Source organism: Lutjanus erythropterus, chromosome 3, assembly GCF_056507025.1.
Source record: "Lutjanus erythropterus isolate fLutEry1 chromosome 3, fLutEry1.hap2, whole genome shotgun sequence".
NCBI classification, from domain to species: Eukaryota; Metazoa; Chordata; class Actinopteri; order Lutjaniformes; family Lutjanidae; genus Lutjanus; species Lutjanus erythropterus.
In genome coordinates this window covers 29,354,033-29,381,468 of record NC_139319.1, presented here as the reverse complement: position 1 = coordinate 29,381,468, position 27,436 = coordinate 29,354,033, and the positions used below count along the sequence as shown (strand labels likewise).

Here is a 27,436-nt window from a genome sequence, read left to right as displayed (position 1 = left end):
ACTAGAAATAATATTTTCTTTATTAGACAGTATTAGTCTTTATTAGAGGCTAATATGGGACACATTACAAGAGAACTGTTCTGAAAACTTAAGTGAAATCACATTATCTGGTATATACCCATTTAAAAACAATATGTGAACCAGATCCACTGAGTAAAGGCCAAAATGATAGAGGTAGAGGAATATTTTGTCTGTGGGTGACTGCATAGACTTATTTTGATACTGTAGGCAGATAATATGATTTTATCAAAGTACACAACAGTCATGGCTTCTCCACTGATTGTATGGGACCTTCCAAAGACAGTGTGTCTCAAATACCAGATATGTGATTTCACTTTAGTTTACTGTACCTTAATTACCCTCCAATAAAGGGTCTAATACTGTCTAATAAAGATCATATTTTGTCCAATTTGATACAAAGTGCAGATTATGTTCACAGGTGTACTGTTCGGTGTATAGTTTATTTAGGATATAACTACTGTTTAATAAAGGACACTAGCTAGAATATCAAGTAACATTTGGTGATATGGACAGGATTTTTGAAAAATAATCATCAGTGATGAGGATATAATGAGTATGTGTGTAAAGGCAAACAGTGGAACAGCCGCAACAGTCTCATCACTTTACTGTATGCAGCCTTTAAAACCAGGAAAACACAACACTTATACCATATTATGATATAATGACAGATTTTCTATATCAATATATTGCTGATCCTTAACTGAAACTGTAAGACTCCTACAGTATTTGTCGAGGTACAAGCAGTACTACTTGCAAAACACCACCGTGTTAGAGGCCAAGTTGAGCAAAATCTTTATTGACCGAGAAGAGCAATCACAAATGATGATAGAATATACAACCCCACCAGCATGCCAGCGTTTTCATAGAAACTGTACAATGTGAAGGAATGTATGGAGCAGGAATACATAATTATCATTATCAGAAAACAAAAAGAAAAAGAAAAAGTTTTACATCCATATGTTCTGGTACAGTACAAGTAGATTTCAGTTTAATGTTACTGGTCAGTCGTGTTTTAAAACCTCCTCCTCCTCTCGTTAAATACTGAACGTTAGTGTTGTATTGTCACTTGACCCTTTCTGTCTGAGAGGGTCACTGGGTCAGTTTTCTTTCTCCACTACCAGCATCTGTCTGTCTGTCTGTGGCTGAGTCCAGACACTGCCGAGGTCTCCGGCGGCAGCAGCAGGCAGTGCCAGGCTCAGCCTCCTCCTGTGCTTTTCTCTGGTATTCCTCCTCCTCCACACCTCCTGACTGCAGGCTACGAGTTATGAAGCAGTTTGAACAAGCGAAAGTGGGGAGGGGGCTCTTTGTAGGGGGAATGATGTACATTAAGGCAAAGGGGAAACGACAAAGAAAGACAAGGCTAAATTAGAATTATTTGTTTTAGTTAGTGCTAAGGCCTCATGGCTGAAAGGAACAAGAGTGCCGAGATTCATCGATACTGATTTTCACTGGGTTTGGCTTCTTTTCTCAGATTCTTAACATTCAGGTGAGTGTATTCTGGGGGCAGTGAGCATGTGCAGTAACCTGTATGAACAGTCTCTACTACAACAGGGCTACAGGTGGTTATTAGTTGGTAGCAAGAGTAAGCCCTTCATATACAGACTACTGCTTGTACACACAAGGCATGCTAATGAGACATTAATTGGTTTAAACATTAGTTGTTACATAAGGCAGCTTTTTTTTTGTTTTACCCTTAAAATTTTTTACTCCCTTGTTTACTTTGGCCCCAGTACCCCTCTGACGGGGAATGGGAGAGTACATTTTGGGCAGGGAGGGTGGCGCCGTCGAGCAGATCTGAATTGTTTTTTTTTCCAAGGCAGATATTGGTAATTATATCAAAAGACAGCAAGCAAGTAGGCAAGCAAAGAAATATGGAGTCAGATCAGTGTCAGTATTTTAGGATTTATATATAAATGATTCTCCATGTAAATACTTTTCAATGAACACAAAAAATTGTTATTGTATATAAATGTAAAACCTATCCACATATTAAAAAAATAAGGTTCACAAATATATTGCTGATGCGCACACAAATATTTCCTCTTTTAAGTATTAAATGATACCCTTGAATCTATACTTACATGCTGGGCTGAAATAGAAGAAGCCTTCCGATTGGCTACAGATAATTCTTAATTGAAAAAAATACATTGGATGCCAGTACTTTTATATACATACATTTATGGATTTCTACTTCCATGGTTCTTACACATTTACCATTTTTTAGACCATTTATCATCTATCTTTCATTTCCCATTTAGAGTCCTTAGACAACCAGGTTTTATATTTGGGACTATCAAGCATGCATTTACCCACTGTGGCCGCTGCATCCTATGCAAAAAGTTGGACATTATTCCACTGTCAAACATCTCTGTCCAAAGAGGAAGGTGATTAACTGATGCTATCTATACTCTTAGTTTTTCTTAACGCACTGAAGAAAGACATGCAAAGACATGCAGCATAATAGGTTAATTGATAACTCTAAATTGCCCTTAGGTGTGAATGTGAGTGGTTGTCTGTCTCTAAGTGTCAGTCCTGTGATAAACTGGTGACTTGTCCAGGGTGAACCCCGCCTCTCACCCAATGACAGCTGGGGTAAGCTCCAACCCCACCGCAAGCCGACAAGGATGAGCGGTTATGGACAATGGATGGATGGATGGATATTGAAGAAATAGTTATTTTTTGCTTCTTTTATAAATAACAACTGACAATGGGTTGAAAAAACTTGGATAATCAAAATTTCACAGTGACTGTGCAGCCTTATTTTATTCACTGTGTCCATGGAAACGACAACGAACACAGCCATACGGGTTTGGTTTTGCAAACAGAAAAGATAATCTGTTTTTTGTTTTTTTAAATTATTGATTGGATTTTCTGATAACTACCATCACTACAAAATAACTTATGAAAAGTCAGAAATTCTAAATTTTATATTCTAGAAAACACAATAGGGGCAACAGTCTGGAAACAAATATTTTTCCGTATTTTGTTTTCTTTTTTTTTACTTATTCAGACCTGGAGAATACTAAACTGATTTCATACTTCTAGAAACCCTGTACTGCGGTTATTTAAAATAAGAAATATTTGCGGGTGCATCAGAAATACATTTGTGAACCTTATTTTTTAAGCATGGATTTGTTTTACATTTATGTACAATAACTATTTAAATGCCTTGAAAAATATTTATGTGGAGAGTTGTTTATGAACCTTGGAATACATTTGAGAATCCACTTATAAATATTGAGTCTGATCTGATTCCATAAAGGAATGCTGTAGCAAGAGTTGGGGGCAGGGGCAGGTGGATGTGGTGGGGCCGGCTATGAACACAACAGCTGATTAACAGTGATGTGAATACAGTCACATTACAACCATTGATACAATTATATAAAAAAAGGCAAACAAAAGTTGATTGTACAGTTGCTTTTCCACATGTACTTCATACTGAGAGAGGAAGACACCATTCTGGAGAGGTGATGAAAGGCAGGGCAGGGCAGGGGGGGTTAATCTCTTCAAGCAGCAAAAATCTGACTGGGACAAAAAGAAAGATGCTAGGTGCTACATGGCACAGCTCAGTGGGGGGTGGGTGGGGTGTGGATGGCGGACTGGTGAACAGAAGTGGTATGTGTGCAACCGATGAAACGTTGGGCAGTTAGGGAGGTGATGGATGGACGGACGGAAGGGAAGGGGGAAGGGTGGGGGGTCTGCTGCTACTGCTGATGCTACTGCTGCTGACAGAGAGGTGGGAAGGACGCCGGGGTGTTAAGACAGCAAGGTGGAAACTAAGGCATGAGAACATGAAATGCATGACAACATAAAAAACAAACAAGGCAGAAATGGTGGACGTGGGGTGGGGATGGGGGGAGCGGCTGAGGAACGCACGGGGCTGGGGGTTGGGGGTTGATTCCCCAATCCCCCCAAAACAAACACAAAGGCCTCTTTTTTTGTTTTTAGTCTTTCCAGTCTTTCTTGATGTTGAGGTTCCACTCCCAGGACAGGTGGTCATGCTTGTCGTCGTCAGTAAACTTGGATTTGATGACGTAGTTGCCGCGGGCCAGGACGCCTTTAGGAGCCTCCTCCAGTGTGGTCACAAAGTCGTATTCAGCAGGACGAGGCCCGTAGCTGCCCACCATGTAGTCCGACTTATCAACTGTTGACAAGGGACAGTGGACATTACAGTCAGGAAGGAAAAATGACTATTTGTCATTATATCCTGTATAAACACATAAGTCTCAAACATTTAAATATGTAGACTTTTTTATCTTTTATTGGGCTCATAATTTCTACATGTAATTTATATATACAGTATGTTTCAGATACATTGTGATTCTCTCTTAGAAGATTAAGAATCAGTGCAGAAAAGTTAATAATCAGAAATCTAACACCATAGACATATGCATCATGTTGGCGTTCTGAGGCCACTTCTTGATTTTGGAGGATGGCCGAGCATGAGCAACTGCAAATGGAGACAATCCAACTAAATTAAACTAAATTCATCAAGATGTATCCATAATCATTTTATAATCGCATCGTAGCCCTTTGAATTGGAATTGAATTGAATCATGAAGTACCAAGAGATTCCAACCCTACAATCATCTATGAGCCATACTGGCCAATACAGATTTTTTTTGGTTTGTTTTGTTTCTTGTTTTTTTTCTAGCAGTTGTGAAGCAGTATTAAGGCTCAGTTTGACTGCTTTGCAGTGTATTGGGATTTCCACCAAATGGTTGTATGACCTTGGCTCTAAATGCTGTGTGACTGTAACACATTCACAGCAGTGAAGTGGCAGGAAAGACTACAGTACACACAAGCACATGGTTGCTGCTCCCACCATACTAAAAATAATTTCATTAGCCAGTGATTTTGGAAGTAATGAGCATATGACTAGATTAATGATTAGATTATTCTCTACGTGTTGTTTAATGGATGTTTTTCTATAGGTGTCATCAACATCATGAAGTCTTGATAGTGTATAAGCATGTGAGGAAAGAGCTCAGGTTTTTTGTGTCACTGACCAGGTTTGACAATTGGCAACGAAAAAGCATTAATTCTTATTTCACAATTGCATATTTTTATTGAATATTGGCTGATAGCAATTGGCATCTGATTGATCTGGGCATCCCTGGTTTTTTAGCTGTTCAATATGCTACAACTGATTAGCTTATAGCCAATGTACAACACAAAATGTCTCCACGCTTGTAGATAAAAAGAACTTGTTCAAAGTAAAGACTTTTTTATGTTGTTCAGCATTCTGCTGTCTGAGTGTCACCAAAAGCCAAGGAAATGCTGTATGTAAACGGCTAAAGTTATTTTCACATGCTTAAATAACCATCAACATTTAACTGGGCATCTTTTGATTGAGCTACTTTCCAGACATTGCTGGAAACAAAGGTAATTATAAGTTAAACACTGAGTGGTTACAGGCAAAAGTAGGGTGTTTGTGGACATGATCTCAAACAGGCCAACTGAAATTGTTCACTCACTCTTCATTCCTTTTCTGTATGTATACTGCACATACTTCAGACCCGAAACTATCTCCTTGTTCACCTGCGGGGAGACAAACAGCATTGAATACAACCATAGATGTGTTCTGCTTGAAAGTTAGAAATTAACAAGGACTTCAGCAAACTTGAATAAATTTAATAGGTTAGGAAAACAGTCAAATACAGTATCCTGTTTGTTATTTAACCTGTTTCTTTAATCGAAATATCAGAAAACAAGCCATGATTGTGTCATTAATTTCATCACTTCTACTATGTCTACTACTGCCCTGCTCCAGATGAATGTTTCCTGTGAACATAACTGGTTAATATACAAAATGAATCTCATGACATAAGGCTTAATCTTCACTGGAATTTATACAGCTTAAATTGAACTGAACTTGACTGAGAAAGACACTATAGCAATTTGACAACATTATCTGTGTCACATTAAATGAACTCTGATGTATTCACATTTTCATAAAGTACTATATCTATCATAATACTCTCATATAGCATGAAAACAGACCATGAGCAGTTTTTCCAGTATATAACAACAGCAGCTCTCACCTTGAAGCTGATCTTTATTTTGTATTCAACTCCCTCCTTCAGAACAAAGGCCTGCTTCTTGAAGGCTTCCAGGTCTCCTGTAGCAAACCAAAAGATGATGATCATTGGGAGAATTCAAGACCAAACCAACCATGTGTGGCATCATATATTCACTTATGACACAGCGGTTTCAAACATGAAGGATCTGAGAATGACATTGAGTCTGGTTTGTGAAACTTATGGTTTGTTAAATGTTTATTGTTCCAGACCAAATCACCATCAGCCACGATCAACAAGAAACCCTGCCATTTACAATATACTTTACAAAAAAATTAATCAACAATGGAGACTTCAAACTGCAGGCAACACAGTAGAAAAAACTGACAACAATAACATTATAATATAGTCATACAGTCAGTGAATTAGCTGTGGGCTTGAGCCCTTTTTTAAGCCTAAATGTGTCTACATTTTGGATAACTGGCAACAGTAAAAGTAAGCTCAATTAGCTATTAGCAGTTTCAGTTTGCAGTGCCATTAAGAATTTAACTGATTTTACAATGTATTAATCAATAATTAATTGATAGCAGAAATGTCAATAATTGCACCTCATTTGACACTGTTTTGTCTGGTGGACCCAAACCCAACTGCTTTTTTGTATCTTATCATACCATATTAACATGCCTGTGTGTTCAGGCTTGGCTGTGTTGTTATAATTTGACAATAATCTACTGATATTTTTTTTTTGTCTCATTCCGCAGGCCTCTAAAATGATCTGACAGCCCCTTGGGTGCTGACCACAATGTTGCACTGAGGTTTCCAGGCCACTATAAACAGGCTCTTGATTTGAGCATTAGCTTACAGTATGTTCCTGCTGAGCTGAGCATGTGTTCTCCTCATCCTTCTCTACACACTGGTCTGAGCTTCAAGGCCTCAGTAATCCAACATCACATACAGAAAGGTCTGACATACAGAAGCTGCATTGATTGCTTTACTGGCAGTGATCTAACTCACTGACTACATTTGTATGACTCATCCTCAGCAGTTTTTTTTTTTACGGTAACTTTAAAAACAACCTAAAGATGCATTTCCCTAAAAACAACAACCTGATCCCACTTCTATTTATCTCATCATCTAAAATGTACATACACACTGAGGTTATTAGTTACAATGTACACCTGCACAATCAAATCAAATCCAGTCTAATACAACACAGTCCTGAAAAATATAATTCTTATGTGAAGCTTGTGATGTTCAGTTTTAGTTGACTGTGTTTCAGACGATTTCAAACATTCTGAAAACTTAAGTTATAGTTGGTTGGTGTACTGAAGCGCATTTAACTGAGGTGTGTCAAATCTTAATTTTGAATGTCTGCCCCCCCTCATAGAGGATATATAATTGTATATATCGAATGTTAAACATATATAATATATTATATATAATATACTGAAATATACTATGTAGTAATATACTACACTATCCAGAGCCAAGGTCTGTGAATTATCAAGACTAACTGCAGCAAAGCTGTGATAAAACCAAGGCAATCTAGGCTACATGCTACTCACACTGGTGCCATCCATTGGGGTGGGGGCTAGGCATTGGGTTCAATCCCACAGATTTTAAGATGGGAGACTACGCCCCACAATCCTGAAAAGCAGGAAAATACATGGACTAAAGGACTAAAGTTGTAGCATATGCGATATTATCCTTATTATCCTACTGAATTCATATGAGGCATAATTGGGTGTTTTTATTGCTCTTAACTTATGTGTTACTGGCTGAGCTCCCAACTTTAAGGAAGGTTGCCTTGTGGGTAAGCTCTCTGTATGTGACACACGTGAGCAGGTTTGTTGGGTGAAGTATCAGTGAGTCTCTCCTGGTGTGTGAGAGGCATACCAGCACATTAGGGAAATTTAAGTTACTTTTGTCAGCTGTAAAGTGTGTAGGTAAGCTCAAGTTGCAACATAACAGTAACTTAAAGACTGTGTTGTGTTCATAGCCACAGTCTATGTATTGAGAAAGTGCATTGAGTTTCTGATTATATATTTTTTTGCAGTGGCAAAACGTTACCAGAAGAAACACTGGAACCCTTCCCTGCGCCTGCAATCTATTATAGCACTGACTACTCAAAACAGCCCCAACTCAGGTGAAGCACATAGTCTCCTCACCACATGATGTCATGTAACATCACATATATTTTTTTTCTTCCCAATGTTTAACCCAAGTTGGTGCCCACGGCTGCTTGGGTTAAGTAAATTACAGTTGTTGTTGTTTTTTTACTTAGTAGTGAAGAACAAAATACCATTTAGCCGCAGAAACCTCTCCAGAAGCCCAGAAACATTCTGAGATATTCAGTCACTTTATCTGCATTTCAGCTGCTGGAGCCTTGTTCCAGCCCCTTAACAAGTTCCTACTCCCAGGACACTCCCAAGGAATTTATTATGACAGCCCAATAACTGTCTGTGTGGATTTCCTGTTTTGGACCATGAGGACAAATAGAAACCTCACAACTGCTACACCCTGTGTCTAGTTATTTATTCAGACTACAAACAAGCAGCCCCTGGGATTACTTTTTTTTAATGTTACTGTTGTTTAAATATCAGTTATGTGTCTGACTTTATAACTGGCCTGAAATATAGAACATGTGACAGGGTGGGTGTAAAGGGCAGAAAGAGAACCAGCAGGTCATCACTACTTTGATGACAGGCGTCTAACCTTTGTGGTGTTCTCAAATTGCCTGCAGGTCTTTTTTTTCCAACATCATTGAAACATCAGTCACACTACACCTTTTATCTGTCTCATCTTCAGAATCATGAACATCGGGCAAGTTAAGTAGAAATGCAAGCATTAATGTGCCAAAAATACTACAAGAAATTTTCAGTTTTAGTTCCTGGGTTTATCAGGGTCCATCTACCATCAAGTAAAAAGTAACTGATGCAAAGCTGTGACTCAAAGAATTTTAGCCTCCCATGATGTTATTAATATTTGTTTTATATGTTATATGTTCTATAATTACAAGAGTAGATTAACAAGAGTAGATTTCAATGTGGATTATTTTTACTGAGAGAGCTAAATATCGCATCACTATACACTAACTGTGGCATTAAGCAAAAATTAGTGGAGGGGGTCTTTAAAAACCAACAGTAAGTCAAACTCTGAACTCTAAATTTTATTTACAGGGTGAACAGTCATTATTTTTAGCTGAGAAAGTAGGAGAATCAGGAGTGATGCACAGAGAGGCAGACACAGGACAGAACGTTCTGGACGGATTGAAATCTAGGCCAGCTGGGACATGAGCAGCTACAGAGGCGGGGGTCTTAACTGCTAAATGGTTGTGGGGAATATTGTGAGTACATTTCTACAGTCATCAGCCAAACAGGAAAAAAAATCTAGTCTATGTACCTCCTCTATACCTCTCTACCTCTGTAAGAAATCAGTAAATCCATATTCATATATAGCATACACAGACTCAAACCTTTACAAATGGATGTACGTAGTGTTGGGTGAAAATCACAATAAGCAAAGCCAGTGCAGCTGTAAAAGGGATGCTATATTTGACTGGGACAAAAATAGTAACTTGCAGGAAATACGGAAGAAAACATTTCTGTGTTGAGATAATAGGGAATGTGGTGAAATAGCACACTGTGGATCACAAGTTCAACTATTGCTTGGATCAACAAGAGCTGCTTATGACCTCTTGACAAGCTCCACAACCTGTCAGATAAGTATGAAGGCACCACATGTCTGACGATTTACATCCTTCACAAAAGACTTAAAAGGTCCATGGTGTCAATTTTATGGGGATCTATGGGCAGAGTACAGCAAAAATTGAATTCAATATTCATAAGTATGTTATCATTAGTATATAATCACCTGAAAATAAGAATTGTTGTGTTTACATTACCTTACAATGAGCTATTTAAATCTACAGAGGGCACAGGTTCTCTTCCATAGAGGCCACCATGTTGCACCATGTTTCTACTAGGGATGTGTGTGATTAGTCAACTAAACAATTGAAAAATGCTACCCTCACTAGTATTCAAACTAGCAAGGGTTAATTAATCTTTTCTTAATGTACAACACTGGATGACTGTTGCCTCTAAGACAGTGGTTCTCAAACTTGTCCTGTCATGCCTCCTTTCAGAAGCTGAAAAAATGTTCACATCCCACAATTTGTATCAATCATTAAGAATAACTTGGGAAGCAACTGATGAAATGCTCAAACTCTTGTTTGTTTATTTTATCATTTTATTTTATAATTAACATTTATTATTATTTAGTTTTACATAAATCATATTCATTAAGCTTAGTTGTATTCAACATGTCTCCTAGACGGATCCGCCCAGTAGTTTGAGAACGACTGCTCTAAAGCCCTTTGCACATTAAAACTCTGAGCTATACCCTGAGAATCAGGTCTGGACATGATCTGAATGTGCCCTTTCACACATGCAGCATGCATTAGTCTGTATCAGATGTGTTCACACATGTTGGAAATATTCCATATAGTTTGTGGGGGGTTTGTGCTTATATCAATCGAGTCTCAAAATGAACTAACTATAATGGAAGAGGAGAAGAGTGATCGATGCAGAGATCAGCTAACTACAGGCTGTCCAACACTTAAGAAAGGCATTAAAACGAGAGCTCAAACAATATTAGATCCATGCAGGCTGATACTGATCAGCAGATAGTCTTATGAAAAAGAAGCAATACATCTGATCTGCTGCACACCGTGCAGCATCATCAGCATACCCACTCGTTCACTCCAGACACTGAGCTTCTCCGTTCACACTTGAGCTTCACCTGGACTTAAGACTAGGGAGCTGGCAGGTAAGTCAAGGCCAAAAAATGCAGACATTTGTGCTAACACATACAGCCCCACCAGGTAGAATTGCAATGAATGTGTGAAAAGTGTTTAAGATGTTATGCAGCTGCCTGCCACATGGCAGTCCCCCTCTCTCTGTGGTAATGGCTGGATGTTGTAATCCAGCACGGTGGAAAGCAGAAAGTGGGATAAAGAAACCAGTGTAAAACCAGTGCAGTTTGTCGGTATTTTGATCTAGAAAATGAAAATAAAAAGTATGTAGGCTGTATCAAAATACACTGACGTATAACATTCAATCAAAGCAAAGTATAACCACATTTGACACAGACGTGGACATTAGGAGAGCAGGCTACTGGTAATATTAGCCTTACTGTGCAATGTTCACAATGCACAGCACAGGGGCATCACTTCTCAGCAGCTTTTAAAATACTAATTGGTTATTAGAATATTATTAGAACATGATTTCATATTTAATACACATAATTGTTTTCAGACAATGTTTACTCTTATCAATTAATAAATTGTGCTCAATTTTGACTGTGTCCTGGGTGTTTTCTTGCTTTTAGACTGGTTGACTAGTCTAAACTAAAATTTCCATTTAGTTGAAGGGGAAAATAGTTGCCAGGTACATCCCTAGTTTCTACAGTAACCTAGAACGAGCAAACCAAACACTGACTCTAGATTCAGCATTTTGTGTTTTGCATGAGTTTCACAGGCGCCATATATTATCCTACATGCTTTAAGTAAACAAGCATCTATTTCTGCTTCATAAATCAGTCCAAAGAGGGACTCACCTTGCAGGTCGAGGACGAGGGGGTTTGGGGCGCTTTCACAGACCAGACACATCTGGGTCACTTGGACGTTGGGAACACCTGGATCTGAGACAGAATCAAAGAAACATGGTTCAATAAAAACAATCAAGATGCTTTCAAACATTTCCCTAAGGTGAAATTTTAGATGTTGTACATTTACAGCTCCTTATTAAACACCATTGACTGTGCAAAGCATTCACCATTTACTTTTTTCATACTATGCAGATTTTTGTTGAGTCTGTATTAACTCAGAGGAATCATAACCTCAAGAGGGCAAGTCAGTGTCTGTGTGGAGAATTAGCTTACAAGTATTTGTTGTGACAACACTTTTGTCGACGTATATAGACAACTTAGACCAGAAACTAAATATTTACAAAAGGCCTGCACATGACACGTGTCCTGTAACAAGCAGCTGTTTAAGTTAGTGGGCTCCAGGGAGCTGAAATCAGGGCAGCTCTGCTGTAGTTGGGGCAGCCTCTGCATTAATTAGACTTAGCTTTCTTCTCAGTCCCACTGAAGAAGCCTTTTCTCATCACTGAGGGACAGCATACTGATTCATTGGTCAATCGACATACTAGAAAATACTATTCTAAGGTTGCCAACTTGCTCTGGAAGTCTGGTTTATCTTACAGGATCTAAAAATCTAGAGAGGCAACAAGTCTGGCATCTTAGTCCTCGCTGGTGAGTCTATATAAGTTTAACTGAAATCGCTGACATGACCTACATCAAGTCTTAATAGGTACAGGATCAAACTTTGCCATTTTTTCTAAGACTAATATTGAACTCATTTTAAATAGCAGAAGGAAACTCCTGCTGCTGCTCTGCTAATGTGCTGCTTTCACTACTGGATTGTGTAGACATTGTGTGTCTATGAAGCTAATAGTTTAACCAGGAAGCCAACACAGCTGTAATCAACAATCATTAACTTAATACTATGTATTATGTACTACGTATCATGAGTCCATATGAATACACTGTCAGATGTGGCTTAACAGCAGCAGTCATTATTACTATTACTGGCCAACAAGCTGCAGGGCTGTATAGAATAGTTTGACACTTCAAAGCTTTGCTCATTACAAATTTGAATTCTAAATTAACATTCAAGTGCTGCATAGCCTTTTTTTTCCCTTTTGGTGTTCTCACTCTGTTTAAAACTGTTATTTCTGCTCAGTTACAGATAAAGATAGGGCTACTTTCTGATGTGTATGTCAGACAGCAACAGAAAATAAACAATTTAAAAAAAACTATATTGAGAGATCTCTATCACAAATTGCTGTCATTTATGATTGCGCTCATTTCTGCTTGACCAAGGGCGGGGCTCAGCTCCCACACACACATACAAGCAGTGAACAGCACAGCAAAGAAGTAGAAAAGATATTTCTTCTTGCTTTAACACACTTATTAAGTAAATAGTGACATGTTAGAAAATGTCAAGACATAGTTTATAAACAAAACTCTGGTGCAACATTTTGTTCTCTCATCACTCAAGCGCTTCATCCCAGCTCTCCACTGCACTTTTCTGCTGGATTAAAAACACAAGCCCTTCATTGATGACATCCTAAAATATGATGACATATGACATATATGACATTCAGTGTTTCATTTGAAACCTCAATAGAAGCTTTGAGTGAAAAAAAAATATTCGGTGAAAAACCCAAACTAGATCACGGTGACATCTATCAGAGATGGACACTTCATCAATAGCAATAAGAAAGTAGTTTGATAAAATGTTTTAATTGCTTCCCTTAAATGCATTAAATGCAAACTACCATGAAAACACATTACAAATATGCCCCAGCTCATAAACAGCCACTCACTTCCAGGCCTGGGCAATACAGCTGAAAAGTCTATCATGATAGTGAAGTTTCATATCGGTAGATATCACTAATTGTCAATCATGCACATAGCTTGTGACCGATGACATGTTGTGTATTATGAGGTGTGGAAGCAGCTGAGGTTATAAATGAAGTTAGTTGTACTACCATTGTTGGTCGGGAAGTTTTTCTTGCAGTTAACCCACAACTCCGTTCTGATGCTGTTGATCCATCTGTCTGTCCATTTTCTTCCACTTATCAGTGACTGGGTCACAGTGGTCACACTTCATGCTCTGAATAGCTTACCGACCAAAACCGGTAATACAACAAACTTATTTGATCACATCAGTCACTTCTGCCCTTTGTAGACAGTCACAAGCTACATGATCGATAATTACTGATATGTACCAATCATTATCCACCACTCTCTCTGGCAGACTTTTCAGCTATATATTGCCCAGGACTAATTTTACACCAATTTATGTCATGATTGATTTTATATATTATGGAGTAGTGTCACAAACAAGACTACAGTCTTAATAAGTGTGAGCTGCATTAATCAATTTTCTAGAAAAGAGAAAATCAGATTAGTGTATTTATAAGTTAACTTTTCTGAAACTGACTGGGGCAAAAAAAGAACCACGGAAGGCAGCAATTTATCTAATTCTATTAATGCAGACACAAGATAACTTCATGATCATGCTTAGTAGTAAAGAATCATGTTTAATTCTATGTCAACCACAAATACAGGCCAGTAGTTTAATTTATAGAAAATGTTTGCAATTCAAACTACAATTGCAATATTCCTCAAATTGTTTAGCCCAAACAATGTCACTCTGCAAGCAACCTTCCCAACTGATCGGCAAAGCTGATGTGCTACACAAAGATGGATCTAGGATTTTTGCCACCAAAAATATCTACCTAATTTTTCTTACTCACTCCTGCTTTCTCATACACACACGCACATGCACGCACGCACGCACGCACGCACACACACACACACGCACGCACGAACACACACTGACATACAGACATACACAGACACAGCATTACCAGCCTCAGCGATCCCGGGGCCAAGTAGGGCTTGCTTATATTTGCGTAGACTCTCGTCATCCTTATCCAGCTCATGGATCTCTTGCACCGTCTTTTGGGCTGGTGCCTTGTAGTTCACCGGCTCTGGCTCCTCGTTTTCGGCGGCAATGGCTGCTAACTGCTCTGGAGTCACCTCATCCTCAGCCATGTCTGGATATAGTGGGTACAAGAGGAGAAAAAAATAGTGAGAAAAAAGGTAGAAAAAGGAGAAAATACGATGTTTCAAACAAACAGCATGCAGACAATTCTTCCTGTATTCCTCATGGACACTGGCCTCTGGGAAGAGGTTGTAGATCACAAGGTAAACAGATGACTGCAACAATAATGTAAGTGAGGAATGCTGACGTTAAGTGTCCAGCCTACTGGATGGGTAGCTCTGGTGCGACTATGAGGCTGTGCTGATAAGACGGCAGCAGCAGTTTCTTTTTAAGCTGCTACTGCTGCTGCTGATCTCACTCTGACTGCTGTGTGACATCATCTGAGCACATTTCTCTGAAATAACATCATCACCACTGTAGTAGGAGAGTTATGAATGAGGTGTCATACATCACATGATATGAAGCCTCTCCCTGGGGGCGTGGCGCTTGACACAAGCCCAGATATGATTTGGGCCAAAGGAAAAGGGCTGTATTCCTTTAGCATTAGATATTTAAGGATGTTTTAGAGGAAACTGAGCAATCAAACCATCAGGTCTCGCACTGCTTATGCTTCATCCATGCAACAAGTTCACAACAGAGTCTAACACACTGCTCTAAAACTCAGGTAATGCTGATTTTTTTTAAAAACTATACATGCATGAACAATACCATTTTGTGAAAAACAATCTGAAGTACAAGCACAAGATTACTTTTGCACACATAAAACACCAGATAAGGAGGCTCTTAAATTCATATCAGGAAACAAATACTCAAGACAAAAATGATAGGGATAAATCAATGCTAAGCCAATGAACCTAAGTTTCGTTTTCACAGCAAATAACTTTGTTCATTCCGTATTTCCCTATAGTAGGGTCGTCCCATGCCAAAGAGTTCAGTGTTGGAAGAGATCCCTCAGCTGAAACATAACACTAACAAAAGCAGGAAGAGCTCTGTTTATGCCAAAAGACTTGACTTTCACATTAAGGCCATCCCACCCGCAGCACTACACAGGCCCAACAGGCCACAAGTCCCTCCTCAACATTTAAGCAATGCAGTGCAGACATTTAATTTGTTATGGTTTGTGTCCATTCCTTATGAGTTACATTCTTCTACACTACCATAGTGTTGATTGTTTATCTTAAATAATTTTAAGTTCAGTAATTTTAACACTGTAAATAATTACCTCAACATTTTATGCTCTGCTGCTCCAGGGGAAGCTTAATAGGTCATTCTGTGTACAACACTGATTCACAGTAATGTGGAAAAACCAGCTGAGTAAATTACCAATGTAAACTCTTTGGGCATTTGCTATGTGTCTAATCCTCCACTAGAGTGCCAAATACGCAGCTATTCAGCTGGCTTGAACAAATGGAACTGCAGACCTGTGGAAGACATGCAGAGAGTAGGTATACTCCAAGACATTTTATGTTTAGCCGGAGCTGAAACAATTAGCTGATCCATCGATCAACCAAAATTCAACTGACCATCGATCGATTAATTATGTCCTTTTTTAAGCAAAAATGCCAAACAATCTGTGCTTCAAGCTTCTCAAATGTGAGGATTTTCTGCTTTATTTGGGTTTTACACTCATGGTCGGATAAAACAAGAACTATTCAAAAAAAATAATTAGCCGATTATTCAATAATGAAGTTTATTCTTAGTTGAAGCCCTAATGTCCAACTATGCAATCTTTAAGTATGCAATTTTTTCCCACAAGGGAAATCACTCAAATCAAACATGAACATTTGCTGGTTTTCTTGGTCTTAAATACTGTAGACCGTTGATAAGACAAAACAAGTTAAATTGGGATGAGCTTTAAAAAAAAAAATAATAATAAAAAATTCTGACTACTTAATTAACCGAATTACCAAGAGTATAACTGTTGTAGATGCAGACATGCATTACCCTCATCTGTCCCAAACAGTTCTAAGCCAGTAATAATACTTTAATACTGACCTATTACAGTTTACATTAAACAAAATTAGCAACTACTGAGGGTTTAAGTGCATTCAGCAGCCATCCCAAGTGCAAAGTAAATTGTGGAAGTGAGTGAGAAAGTTTTAGGACATTATGGTAGGGCTGCACAGCCAACTGTATAACTTTCAATATACTGGATGTGGCGCATTTGGAATGAAACAGCTGTGACGTATCTTTTTTATCTTCAGTTACCATAACCAATACCGAATAAAACTCACAATAATCCTGTCAACATCTGTAAAGGCTGTTGTGATTATCATTAGCTCTGTAAAGATTCCTTCAACTGGCTTTAAGAGAGAATCTCTGTGCATACCTCTTCCTGGGTCTGTCCTCTGGCCTACCCAAACTAATGGAGGAATGTCTGCAAGCAGTAAAGGCTCCGTCTCTGCCAGCTGAGGAGCTTTAGGCTGTTGTCAAAAACATGTCTGAACAAGGGCTAAATTTTTTCAGTGGTCCTCATTATCATTCTAGCACTTTACAAGAGGGAGGAACTAATAATCAGTGCTTAATTCAGGGCTTGGAATGCACCTATAAAATATTCTTAGGCTCAAATTTAATACCAACTTCTTGCAATATGATCAATTCTACCTCTGACAATCTCAGATACATGTTCGCATAAAAATGTTTAATACGGTTTAATAGAGGCAACTTCCCTGCTACTTTTGGATAATAAGAATGTGACTTCAAATATCAGGAAACCTTTATGGAAATGACTGTGTCGACCCAGAAGAGGATGGGACATAAAACAAACAGTGCAGCAAAGAAGTCCAGACTCTTTTTATTGAACGTCCCTTTGATCTCAAAATGCATTCCAGTATTTTGCATAACTAAATTTGATATCTGCAAGAGACAAAAATTGGATCAAGGCGGTTTGCCATGACAGGAGAGGTGCTGGTGGGGGAGGGGGCTTTAAACTGAATGCATTATGTAACTGCTGGCCTTAAATTCTCTGTCACTGAGGTGAGAAATCAAAGAAGCCAAGAGCCCTCCCTTCTCTTAAGGCGGAAAGGGTTTCAGCCTGTACATAGCTGCTGCAGCAGCGGAAATTTGGTCTTAATGAGAGATGTTTATGATTTGTCATGTTTTCTTTGACAGATATCTTTAAATTTCTTAAAAGGAACTATGGTTTCTTGATCATCCTGTTCTACTTGACCATGTGAGTTTTGTTTCTCCAGTTCAAATGAGTCAAAAGGCTTAAGACTTAAGAGGGAGGTGACCAAAAGTAATACTAGAAGTCTCATCAAGTGCTGTCATGCAAAACATCAACTTTAAGAAATTTCGGGACTGCACTAAAATCCGATTTGACAGGCCCACCCCACCCAGCTGGAAGGAATGACTATAGCAGGCAAATTGCTCACTGAATAAGACAGGAAGCTACAAACTCAAATTCACATATAACCTACAAAGGAAGAGTCCGTCAGACTCACTGTTTCACCGAAGTTTACCTTAGCCTGTGCGTCTTCTTAGTAATTTTTTGTATTGAACAATAACAACCTGCACGACATAGGCGCTGTCTGTCCAGCCTGTCTCTCCCAGCTGACCTTATACAAAGAATATAAGCGTCAAGTAATCAAGAAAAGACGTAAACAAAAGGAATATTCATGGTTTCCCATTGTGATAAATGTGACTTTTTACAAGCGCATCAATGCTATAAATCACAGCTTTTAGAAATCAGTGCTGAATTAACTGCTTACTCAAAAGTAGTCAGCTGTGATGACAAGACTGTGGCGAATGCTATTTAATTGTCCACCACAAGTGTATCAAGTTAAAACTGCTGTCAAAAGGCTAACCGCAGCTACCATAGCGATATAACGTTAACAGTAACTTGCATGTAATGACTAATGCAGCTAGCTAACAGCACCACTGTAGACTGGCATCTTTTCAGAAAGCCGGCTAGCATACTGGTTTTGACAGTACAACAGGATAACGACAGCACACCGCTAGCTGCCAAGAGTTAATTAGCCTGAGCGATTAAATTGATTTCTACTCAACAATGGGGCTGAACTTTTCTTGGCGCCGACCCTCTCTCACACAGGGTGGGACTGAGGAGACAGACAAGTGGCTAGCTGGTTCGCTGGGAACAATTCAGCCAAGCTAACGGGAGCCTGAGGCTAAGGCTGTTGAGATTAGCCTGGCAAGTTATCATCAGCTAAAGCACAGGAATGAGAGCGTAACGGTTTCAGCGCTGTGCGCCGGTCAGACTCACTCTGCAATCTGTGTTTTTAGCTTCCCTTGAACCCGTGGAGACTTACCGTTTTATTATGTGCGGTGGTGATTTCAGGTGCCTTTGCAATAAGTGCGTTCGTTGCTCTCCGCTAGTGTGCAAGTATGGCGAACAACGGAACGGCGCCGCCCCGTGCGTCGCCCGCGCATCACCGTTCCGGGAACAGACGCCGCGCGCGCAGCACGCAAATGACGTGCTCTGCGGTGCCGCGCGCCACCAAAAACGATATAAAGAACCGATTCCAGGAAATATATCTTTTTTTTCTTGTCCCCGCTTGTTCATGTCATGTATTTCCAATATATCAATTCTGAATTTTCACTTCTCATATATAAATTTGTTTGGCCTTTTTATATACTATACTTATATACTAAAAACAGTTCCATTCAAAATGTATTTGTATGTCACCACATCATACTAAAGCAGTTCACAGTGCATGACATACTAGGGTTGAAAAATTAAAAATATATTGTTCAAAATAGGTTTTATATAGACTTCATATAAATTGTGATTTTTGTTAAAGCTACTGTAAGGAACACTTTTTTGTTGATTTTAGAAGCAACTGTGGACAAAAGCAGTAGTGTTTCCACAGTAATAACCACAAAATATAATAAGGCATAAAATAAAATTGCTTAATGGAATACCACCCCCTGCTTCTTCCTAACCGGCTAACTGTACTGTACCTCATACTGTAACGTTACTTGGGAAATCAGGATCATTTCATCTGATTTCAAGGAGAATACTAGTAGGAACAAATATACAAAAGTAGTGGATGTTTTTGTACATGGTCTCTCTAATGTAGGTCATATAGAGGCAGCAATAATAAAGTGAGACAGTTTAAAAAGTCATCGTTGTGGGTTTAACATGTTCAAATCTAATTTTGACACCTCAGAGCAGACATAGCCTCAGGGACCACAGATTGGGAACCATTGCTCTGAAGACATGGAGGAGTTTTCCATCTTGTGATAGGAGAGATCTACTGGGGATATTAACTGATATATATTGAGGAGCTTGACCTGTAATGGTTTGTAGACCAAGTGTAAGATTTTAAATGTTTTTCTGAACACAATAACCAGTGGAGGTCTGAGAGGACTGGAGTTACATGATCTTATCTTTTTTTCTGGGTTGGGACCTGAGCAGCTGATGAGTTCTAGATGAGCTGTGGGTAGTTTTGTTTGGAAGACCCATAAGCAGAGAATTGCAATAGTCCAGCCTGCTCATAACAAACACATGCAAGAGTTTCTCTGAGTCAGACTGGGAGAGAGAGCCTCTGATTCTGGAAATGTTTGTCAGCTGGAAAAAGGCAACCTTGGTGATGCTCACTCCTATATTTTAATCTGGACTCAGACCAGACCAGCTGTCTCTGGGCGTTAGTACCCACAACCAAAATCTCAGTTATTTCCCTGTTCAGCTGGAGGAAATTTGCTGCCAACCTGCTGTTTATTTCTTCCAAGAAACTGACTAGGGAATTCAAATTCCCTAAAACAACAAATCAATACTACATCATCCATTACTTGCAAAATCACATATCCATAAATCTAAATTGATCATAATCCATCCTTTTTAACTTTGAAAACTGTCATGTTTTTCTTCAATATATTTGATCTTATGTTCTTAAAACAAGAAAGTCATCAAAACATCAAATTTATGTACCCTTTATAGCAGTGGTGCCCAGATGTTTTTTTACCGGCATACTCCCCTTTCAAAAGCAGAAACAAGTTAATACTCTACCCCACATTTTGTTGTTATCAATCATTAATAATTGGGGAAGCAACTGATAAAAACTGATTCAAAACTTGCCTTTAAGTGAAGTAAAGGTCAGCATGACATTCATAAATCAAATACATTCCACCCTCCCAGTTTGGGAACCACCGCATTACAGCATTTTTACAGTATGAGCTGATTAATGATTTCTGTGTGTCTCAGAAATAAAATGTCTATAAAATGTTTTAAAAACAAACACTTGAATTAATTTTTTTGTGTAAACAGAGTTTACAGAATGTTTTTACACTACTTTTACCCTACAAATACTGTACTAGAGTACTGGGGATTGCAGAGTATATATGGAGAGAGTAAACACTGGTTTCTCCAAACAATAAATAAACTATACCAATAAAGGCCCTGTTCCATTAAGTGTAGTAGAGCCTTTCCACTGAGCCAACATGCACAACAGCAGCACCCTCACTGATTGACTTGGATGCAACAGAACCTCAATTAGTATTTCTTGTGTTTACTTCGTTTCTTATCTAAATAGCTGCTATGATTAAAAAAGTCACCTGTTTAACATATTGATCAACAACCTTTAGAATATGCAACTCCTGGAAAAGCTGCTACAACTACTTGATCTGTTGCGACCAGCAGTTTACGGTGGCTAATGGCAGACTTTAAGTAGATGCCGTCAAACTGACATCACTCCTCTCTATTTGTCTCTTTTGGTCACCATTCAGCAAAATAGCCTCACTTTAAATTGAGCTTTAGTAGAACATTTTGTCACTGCTTATAACTTCTGGATACATAAAGTCAGCACTGGCTCATGTTACAAACACAATATTAGCAAATACAAACAATAGTTAAAAAAAAAGGCACAGTTCTCTTTTGATTTAGTCACATTTGGATTTCATTCATTTCTCAAATGCAGGTACTGTCACAGTGAAGAGCAATGGCACATTCTGTCGCATGAAGAGAAATTTCTGAATAAACACCAAAAAGACGATTCAATATAATTATTTATGTACAAAAAATATGTCCATATGTCAAGTATACAGCACCAAATGGCAGAACTACACCTACAACATTTAGAATTTAATTAAAGTCTGTCAAACCATTGAATCAAGTTCATGTGATTAAAAAAAAAAAAAAAAATCAATCATTCAGGTTCAAAGAATTGTCCATACATTTGGGAAAGAGCACAGGAGCTGGTGGCCTCAGAGAAAAATCCTTTAAACATAAAACTGCCCTAGAAAATATGGCAGCAAAAATACAGAGAAAAATTAAAAACAGAATATAATGGTCCATACGATAAAATGGCTTCAAAACAAGTGTAATAAGGTCTGATCCATCATAGCCAATCAACCAGATTTAAAAAAAAGAAAAGGAGAAAAAAAAGAGGAGCATCCCATCTGAGTTCTTCTAACTGGTGTCCATCTGAAACTGAAATATGAGAAACATCATCATCATTATTATTATTATTATTATTATTAAATGTTCACTGTATGATCAAAATGTAAAATAAAAATAATTTTATGCAACCCCAGTACACACCTCAGCATTGTAAGCATCCAACTGGGCATCCAGCTCCTCAGCAGAAAGTTGGGGTCTGTTTCCTCTTCCTCTTCCCCGACCCCTGAAACCTCCACTGCTGCCACCTTGTCTCCTTTCGCTCCTTTCGCTTCTCTCACTCCTCTCGCTCCTCTCACTCTTGTCGCTCCTTTCGCTCCTGTCGCTCCTTTCGCTCCTCTCAAATTTGGGCTGTCCAAGCCGGCTTCTGTCAAATCCTCTGTTTGAACTGCAAAAGACCAAAAAGATTCAGTCATTTTTGGATGAGAACATGTTTATAGCAGATTTTAAGCTGCACAAAGATCGGCATGTCACTAATATTAGCATGTTAACGAGCTAATGCTGGGCTGATGTTAGCATAACAGCTAAATAACAATGTTAATCAATGAGGCTAGAAATTTACTGTTACATTACGACTTGTTTAGGCCTCGAAACTCTTTGGACGTGAGACTTACTTATGACTTGCCATACAATGACCTCAGTCCACCTTCTATATACTTGCATAGCCACTTAACATGACTTACCTCTGTCTACTCTGTGTGTCGGCCTCTGAGGTCACTTGTTGGATTTTCATGGGACGACCTAAAACGATTAAAAAGTGAATGAGTTTTCTTCACTACTTCTGAAGAGGCAATCAAAGTATGTCAATGCTACTACAGCACGAGAACCAAATCCTCACCATCGAGTGGGACACCATTATAATGCTTCATGGCTTTGAGCGCATCTGCCCTGTTTTCAAAGTGAACATCTGCACTTCCTTTACTGCGACCGGACCGGTCATAGTGGACAGATGCCTTCTTTAATGCCCCGAATTCTGCAAACAGCTCCTGAAGAGAAAAGTGTAGATGTCAGTCACTCTCACAGCATGTTAATACTAGTCAAGTGGATTAATTAGGTTTAGTAAATTACCTTGATATCTGAGTCAGAGACGCCAAAGTCCAGATTGGAAACCAGCAGCTTACCGCTACTTTCTACACTTCTTTCTGCTACAGAACTCAGTCCTCTGAATCCACCAGCATGTTCCTCAAACATGTCATGCTGCCATTTGTCTGGTAGCTCTCTGGGCTGTGAAAGGAAACAAAAGAGAAGAATACTGTATTCAGGCTCTAAGTGTTCTGACAAAAAAAAACATTACAAAGGGTGTTCAGAAAAATATTATTTGACCACAGTCAAAGGATACTTAAGCTGTGTTTCCATCCTAGAAACCTTTGGAGGAACTCATTTCCACTAGGACCACAGTCTAAATTAAGTTATAAGGACATTGTTTTACCCTGTAAAATGTTCCTCCCTGGCAATAGTACTTTTTAAAGTACAGGAACTTTGGGGGTGGGCCTTGCAGTACGCATTTTATTTCAGCTATGATCAAAAAAAAAAGCTGCAGCCTCCAAACAGCTAGTTTTTTTGTTCATTGTGCTTTTGCACAGAGGACAGACAGAACAGATGGACTGACCTTTTAATGTATTCAGTGATGTTGTATAGTGACATATCAAATGGTGTGTAAAACAGCTCCTGCCTTCTCATACATCAACAGACAGGCTAAAGGAACCATTTATGGGAATTCTCCGTTGTTACTTTAAACCGCATTGAGTCAATCCTCGCTGTACTGATTAAGATTTCAGTGGGACCAAAGTGCCACCATGTATGTTGCGGTAATGTCTCATTCACAGGGGTCAACTCTCCTTTGTCCTCCTCAAACAAATGTGTTGCAAGACTCAACTCACTTCTGTGCAGGAGACCAAAGAGAAGGTGTTTTTAAAAGTCCGTGTGTTCAGCTCTCAGTATGTTTTGTAGCATCTAACTGAAACTCTGTAGTTTGAAGTTTGGCTTCTCTCTCACATTGGCATTTGTACTTTTAGCTGACTTAATTTTACTGTACACTTTCAGCTGTGCAGGTATTGTGTTAAGTAACTGTTGATGAAAACCTAATGGTTCTGAATTTTGCTGCTTCACAATAGAATTTTTAAAATAACAAAACAACATGGGGCTTTTATTTCAAGGAATCTATAGTAAATGAAACATTTATCCACCAGTGTGCATCAGTTAAAAACACACCTTAAAAAGAGTGGCCCTGTTGTGGAGATGCTAATCCCTACCATGCTGAAGGAGAGACAAACTCAAGCAAAGTCAGCACTTGTGCATGGAAAAGGAGCTTTAGTTCTCTGAAAGTAGTTCTTGAGGCTAAAAGTTTCAGGTAACTTGAGAGGAAATGTGGTTTTAGTAAAGCACTGAATAAGTCACGCCTTTATGCAGCACAAAAGGCTTAATTAAGATGCTGAACCCTGGGAGAAACCAAACACGAGAAGAGTCCATCCAGGTCCTACAGGGTCAACAAGGGCTTCTCTCATATGACACAAGAAAGCCTTTCTGTCCCCACAACGTGGAGTTGGAGAAAGTGAAGTAGATGGAAAAAATTCTTGATTAATCGAGGACAAGTCCTCAAATAACATCTTCACAGACAAAGCAGCCATCTTGAGCAAAAATCCATCTCAGCAAGTGTCACACGAGGACAAGTTTTTATGAAGCTGTCTTCTTCACATTATTGTTTCTAGTCGGTGCAGGTAATGCGGTGTGGTACGCGGCCCACAGCTGTATAGACTTATAAAGTAACTTGGGCGGGCCACGACCAATTTATTTGAGGTAATTCAAGAGTTATAGCGTCTTTCATTTTGCCACCAACCACACCATTGGTAGTTCACGTTAGTTTGAGGAAGTACATCATCATGTAACGCTAACCACGGCTGATAAGCTATAATGAAACACTTCTATACATTACTTTAATTTTCCATTTCCGTCACATTTCAGCTGCTTGTCATTCATACCCTCGTGTATGGTGTGGATCTGTTGTTTCTCTCACGGTTGAAGTTGTTCTGTCGACTCCGCGCCGGCCTCGACGGTCCTCCACCGGCCCGACCCGAACTTCCACCCGGCCTGGACAAGCCTCCTCCGCGGCCGCTGCCTCCTTTCTTATTCATCTTGATAATGTCGTCCAGCGACATATTCATCTTGTCCGCCATCGTGGTGCTCAGGTTCGTAGCTAACGCTGCCAACGGAACAAAGAACTTTCAGCGAACGCCGCGGTGTATCCGCTGCTCTCTCCGGCGGCGCGGTGTTGAAACTACCGGAAATTGCGTAGTTCGCAGAGGCGACCATAACACCGAAGTCCCGCCCTTCCCATTTTTTCCCCTCAAAACTTTATTGAATTGTCGTGCTCTTTCAATTATGTATGTATATATGAATGACTGACTGACTGACTGACTGAATGAATGAATGAATGAATGAATGAATGAATAAATAAAGATTAAGGACTCCTTGTAAGATGTAGCAGAGTATAGCAGAGACCCATCATGTGTCTCTCCTATATGTCAGTATTATATCAGTATCATAATTGAAATGAATGAGTGCCACAGACCCCTATGTGAAAACGAAACAATACATTCATAACAATAAATAACAAATATTAATAAATAAATAAAAGGAGAAACTGTTGATATGACTTTACCAGCAGTTATAAAACAAGTGCAATACTGACAAAATGTTTAAAATCGTTCACTTTAGTTAAGATCTTATATATGCACCTTCTTTACAGCTTCACTTTTTGTCATCGCCTCCTGCTGTGGTCGCCTGGTCTCTACTTTCCAGGCGATGCACAGTTCATCTTGACTGTGTCTGTTGTGTCTTTTGGCTCCCTGCTACACTACACTTAATGGAACAGTATCTGTATCTGTATTAAATAGTATCATTGATAGCGCCTGCATCTACCATACTATTTCATATGAACATGGCTGCATATCAATAGATTTTCTTCCAAATGTGTTGAATATCCAGACTCAGAAAGTAACTATTTCATACATTTAAATAAAATGGTGAGGTAAAATGCCTTCCTCGGTTTATCGTGCCATATTTCTCATATAAGTATTGAACCTTTACTCTAAATCTAAATGCTCTGACTCTGTAATTAACTAAGTAACCTAACTAAAAACTGTAACATATGAAGGAACTACATATAACAGTGCCACCTACTGTCCCATTGAATGTTAAAGCTTCTGCACAGCCACACAGCTGATTTTAATCCTGATTAGATCTTTCCTCAGATTGTTTGGGATCAATTCACACTACTCATAGTACAGTTAAACTGCAGCTTTGATTCTTTTGAGAACAGCAAAGTGTCCAGAACACTGTCAGCAGAGCTCAACTCATCTGCACCCTGAAAAGAAGACCAGAGTACTGAGTGGACCACAGTTGCAGAAACCCACCATCCAATAGATAGAGCCTTACTATTGAGAATGAGGTGTGCTGTACAAAAAGGGTTACAGGAATTTTGGTGAAAAAGTCTTCAAAGTCCTACCAACCATCAGAAAAAAATAATAGAGCAAAAAGTACTATATTTCTATGTGTACAAGAAGAGTATCACAAGAAAAGTGAGAATATCTCAAAATTGTAGTGCACAGTAAATGTGCCAAAGTGCATCGCAGTAATCTAATCTAGAACAAATAAAAGTGTGAATAATTTTGTGCAAATCAGTAGAGGACAAGAAAGATCTTATCTTTGAGATTTTTTTGAGCTGATAAAAGCAAGACTGGACCACACTTTTAACATGAGCCTCAAAACCAAGGTCCGCATCAAAAATCACACCAAGATTTTTTGCAGTCTGCTTAACATTTGGATTAAGAGAGCCAGGTTTGCTGAGAGGTGGGCTCGTGGGGTGTATTTGACCTACTATTAAGACCTCAGATTTATCATCATTAAGTTTAAAAATTTAGTGACATCCAACATTTTATATCATTGAGGCAAGCATGAAGCATTCATGTAGGGGGACATATAACTGTGTATCATCCACACAACAGTGATGGGAGATACCATGGTTTACAATGATCTGGTTCAGAGGGAGCATTTAGATTGAAAACAGCCGAGGGCCGAGGATGGACCCTTGCAGAACACCACAGTTAATCTGAGTGACAGAGGAACATACATTTGATAACATGACTGAACTGGTTCTATTAGACAGGTAAGAGTGCAGCAGTTGAAGGGCAGTTCCCTTAATACCAACCCATCATATTCTCTAAGCTCATCATATGTTTGCAGCATTGCTGTCCTATGAGAACCACATATCTCTAAATACTTTTCACAGTGTCAGAAAAACAGCCCAGCTTTGAGATGATGCATTTTCCATCTGACCCAAGAGGGGGTTTATATTGTTAATTTATCTTAAGAAGTAAATAGAGGATTTTTTTAACCCACACATCA

At 38.9% G+C, this 27,436-nt stretch overlaps 2 protein-coding genes across 3 annotated transcripts; both read right to left on the bottom strand.

Annotated features, from left to right (window-relative positions):
* Positions 1–801: 801 nt before the first annotated feature.
* On the bottom strand, positions 802–19,077 carry LOC146330216 (rho GDP-dissociation inhibitor 1-like). Of its 2 annotated transcripts, none has more exons than XM_084715700.1 (6): positions 18,948–19,077; positions 14,543–14,731; positions 11,658–11,741; positions 6,066–6,142; positions 5,499–5,562; positions 802–4,165 (listed from the first exon to the last, which is right to left on the bottom strand). In XM_084715700.1, the coding sequence occupies exons 2-6, from the start codon at positions 14,727–14,729 to the stop codon at positions 3,966–3,968; spliced, it is 612 nt and encodes a 203-aa protein (XP_084571826.1). In that variant the 5' UTR covers positions 14,730–14,731; positions 18,948–19,077; the 3' UTR covers positions 802–3,965. The 2 variants fall into 2 exon arrangements, with proteins under 2 accessions (XP_084571826.1, XP_084571827.1); XM_084715701.1 differs by lacking the exon at positions 18,948–19,077 and adding an exon at positions 17,009–17,075.
* Positions 19,078–21,504: 2,427 nt separating this feature from the next.
* Positions 21,505–25,317, bottom strand: LOC146330215 (aly/REF export factor 2-like). The gene is made up of 6 exons (XM_084715699.1): positions 25,012–25,317; positions 23,102–23,257; positions 22,872–23,019; positions 22,717–22,774; positions 22,178–22,421; positions 21,505–22,066 (listed from the first exon to the last, which is right to left on the bottom strand). The coding sequence occupies exons 1-6, from the start codon at positions 25,204–25,206 to the stop codon at positions 22,046–22,048; spliced, it is 822 nt and encodes a 273-aa protein (XP_084571825.1). The 5' UTR covers positions 25,207–25,317; the 3' UTR covers positions 21,505–22,045.
* Positions 25,318–27,436: the final 2,119 nt, after the last annotated feature.

Bases quoted from the DNA above. Each gene is read 5' to 3' on its own strand.
- LOC146330216 (XM_084715700.1), bottom strand. From the start codon at position 14,729: ATGGCTGAGGATGAGGTGACTCCAGAGCAGTTAGCAGCCATTGCCGCC. The intron at 6,143-11,657 runs GTGAGTCCCTCT...GGTTTGCTACAG, and splicing joins CCTCGTCCTCGACCTGCAAG to GAGACCTGGAAGCCTTCAAG. The intron at 4,166-5,498 runs GTGAGTGAACAA...CCTTGTCAACAG, and splicing joins ATACAGAAAAGGAATGAAGA to TTGATAAGTCGGACTACATG.
- LOC146330215 (XM_084715699.1), bottom strand. From the start codon at position 25,206: ATGGCGGACAAGATGAATATGTCGCTGGACGACATTATCAAGATGAAT. The intron at 22,775-22,871 runs GTGAGGATTTGG...TAATCGTTTTAG, and splicing joins TAATGGTGTCCCACTCGATG to GTCGTCCCATGAAAATCCAA. The intron at 22,422-22,716 runs GTAAGTCATGTT...GGTCTTTTGCAG, and splicing joins GACACACAGAGTAGACAGAG to TTCAAACAGAGGATTTGACA.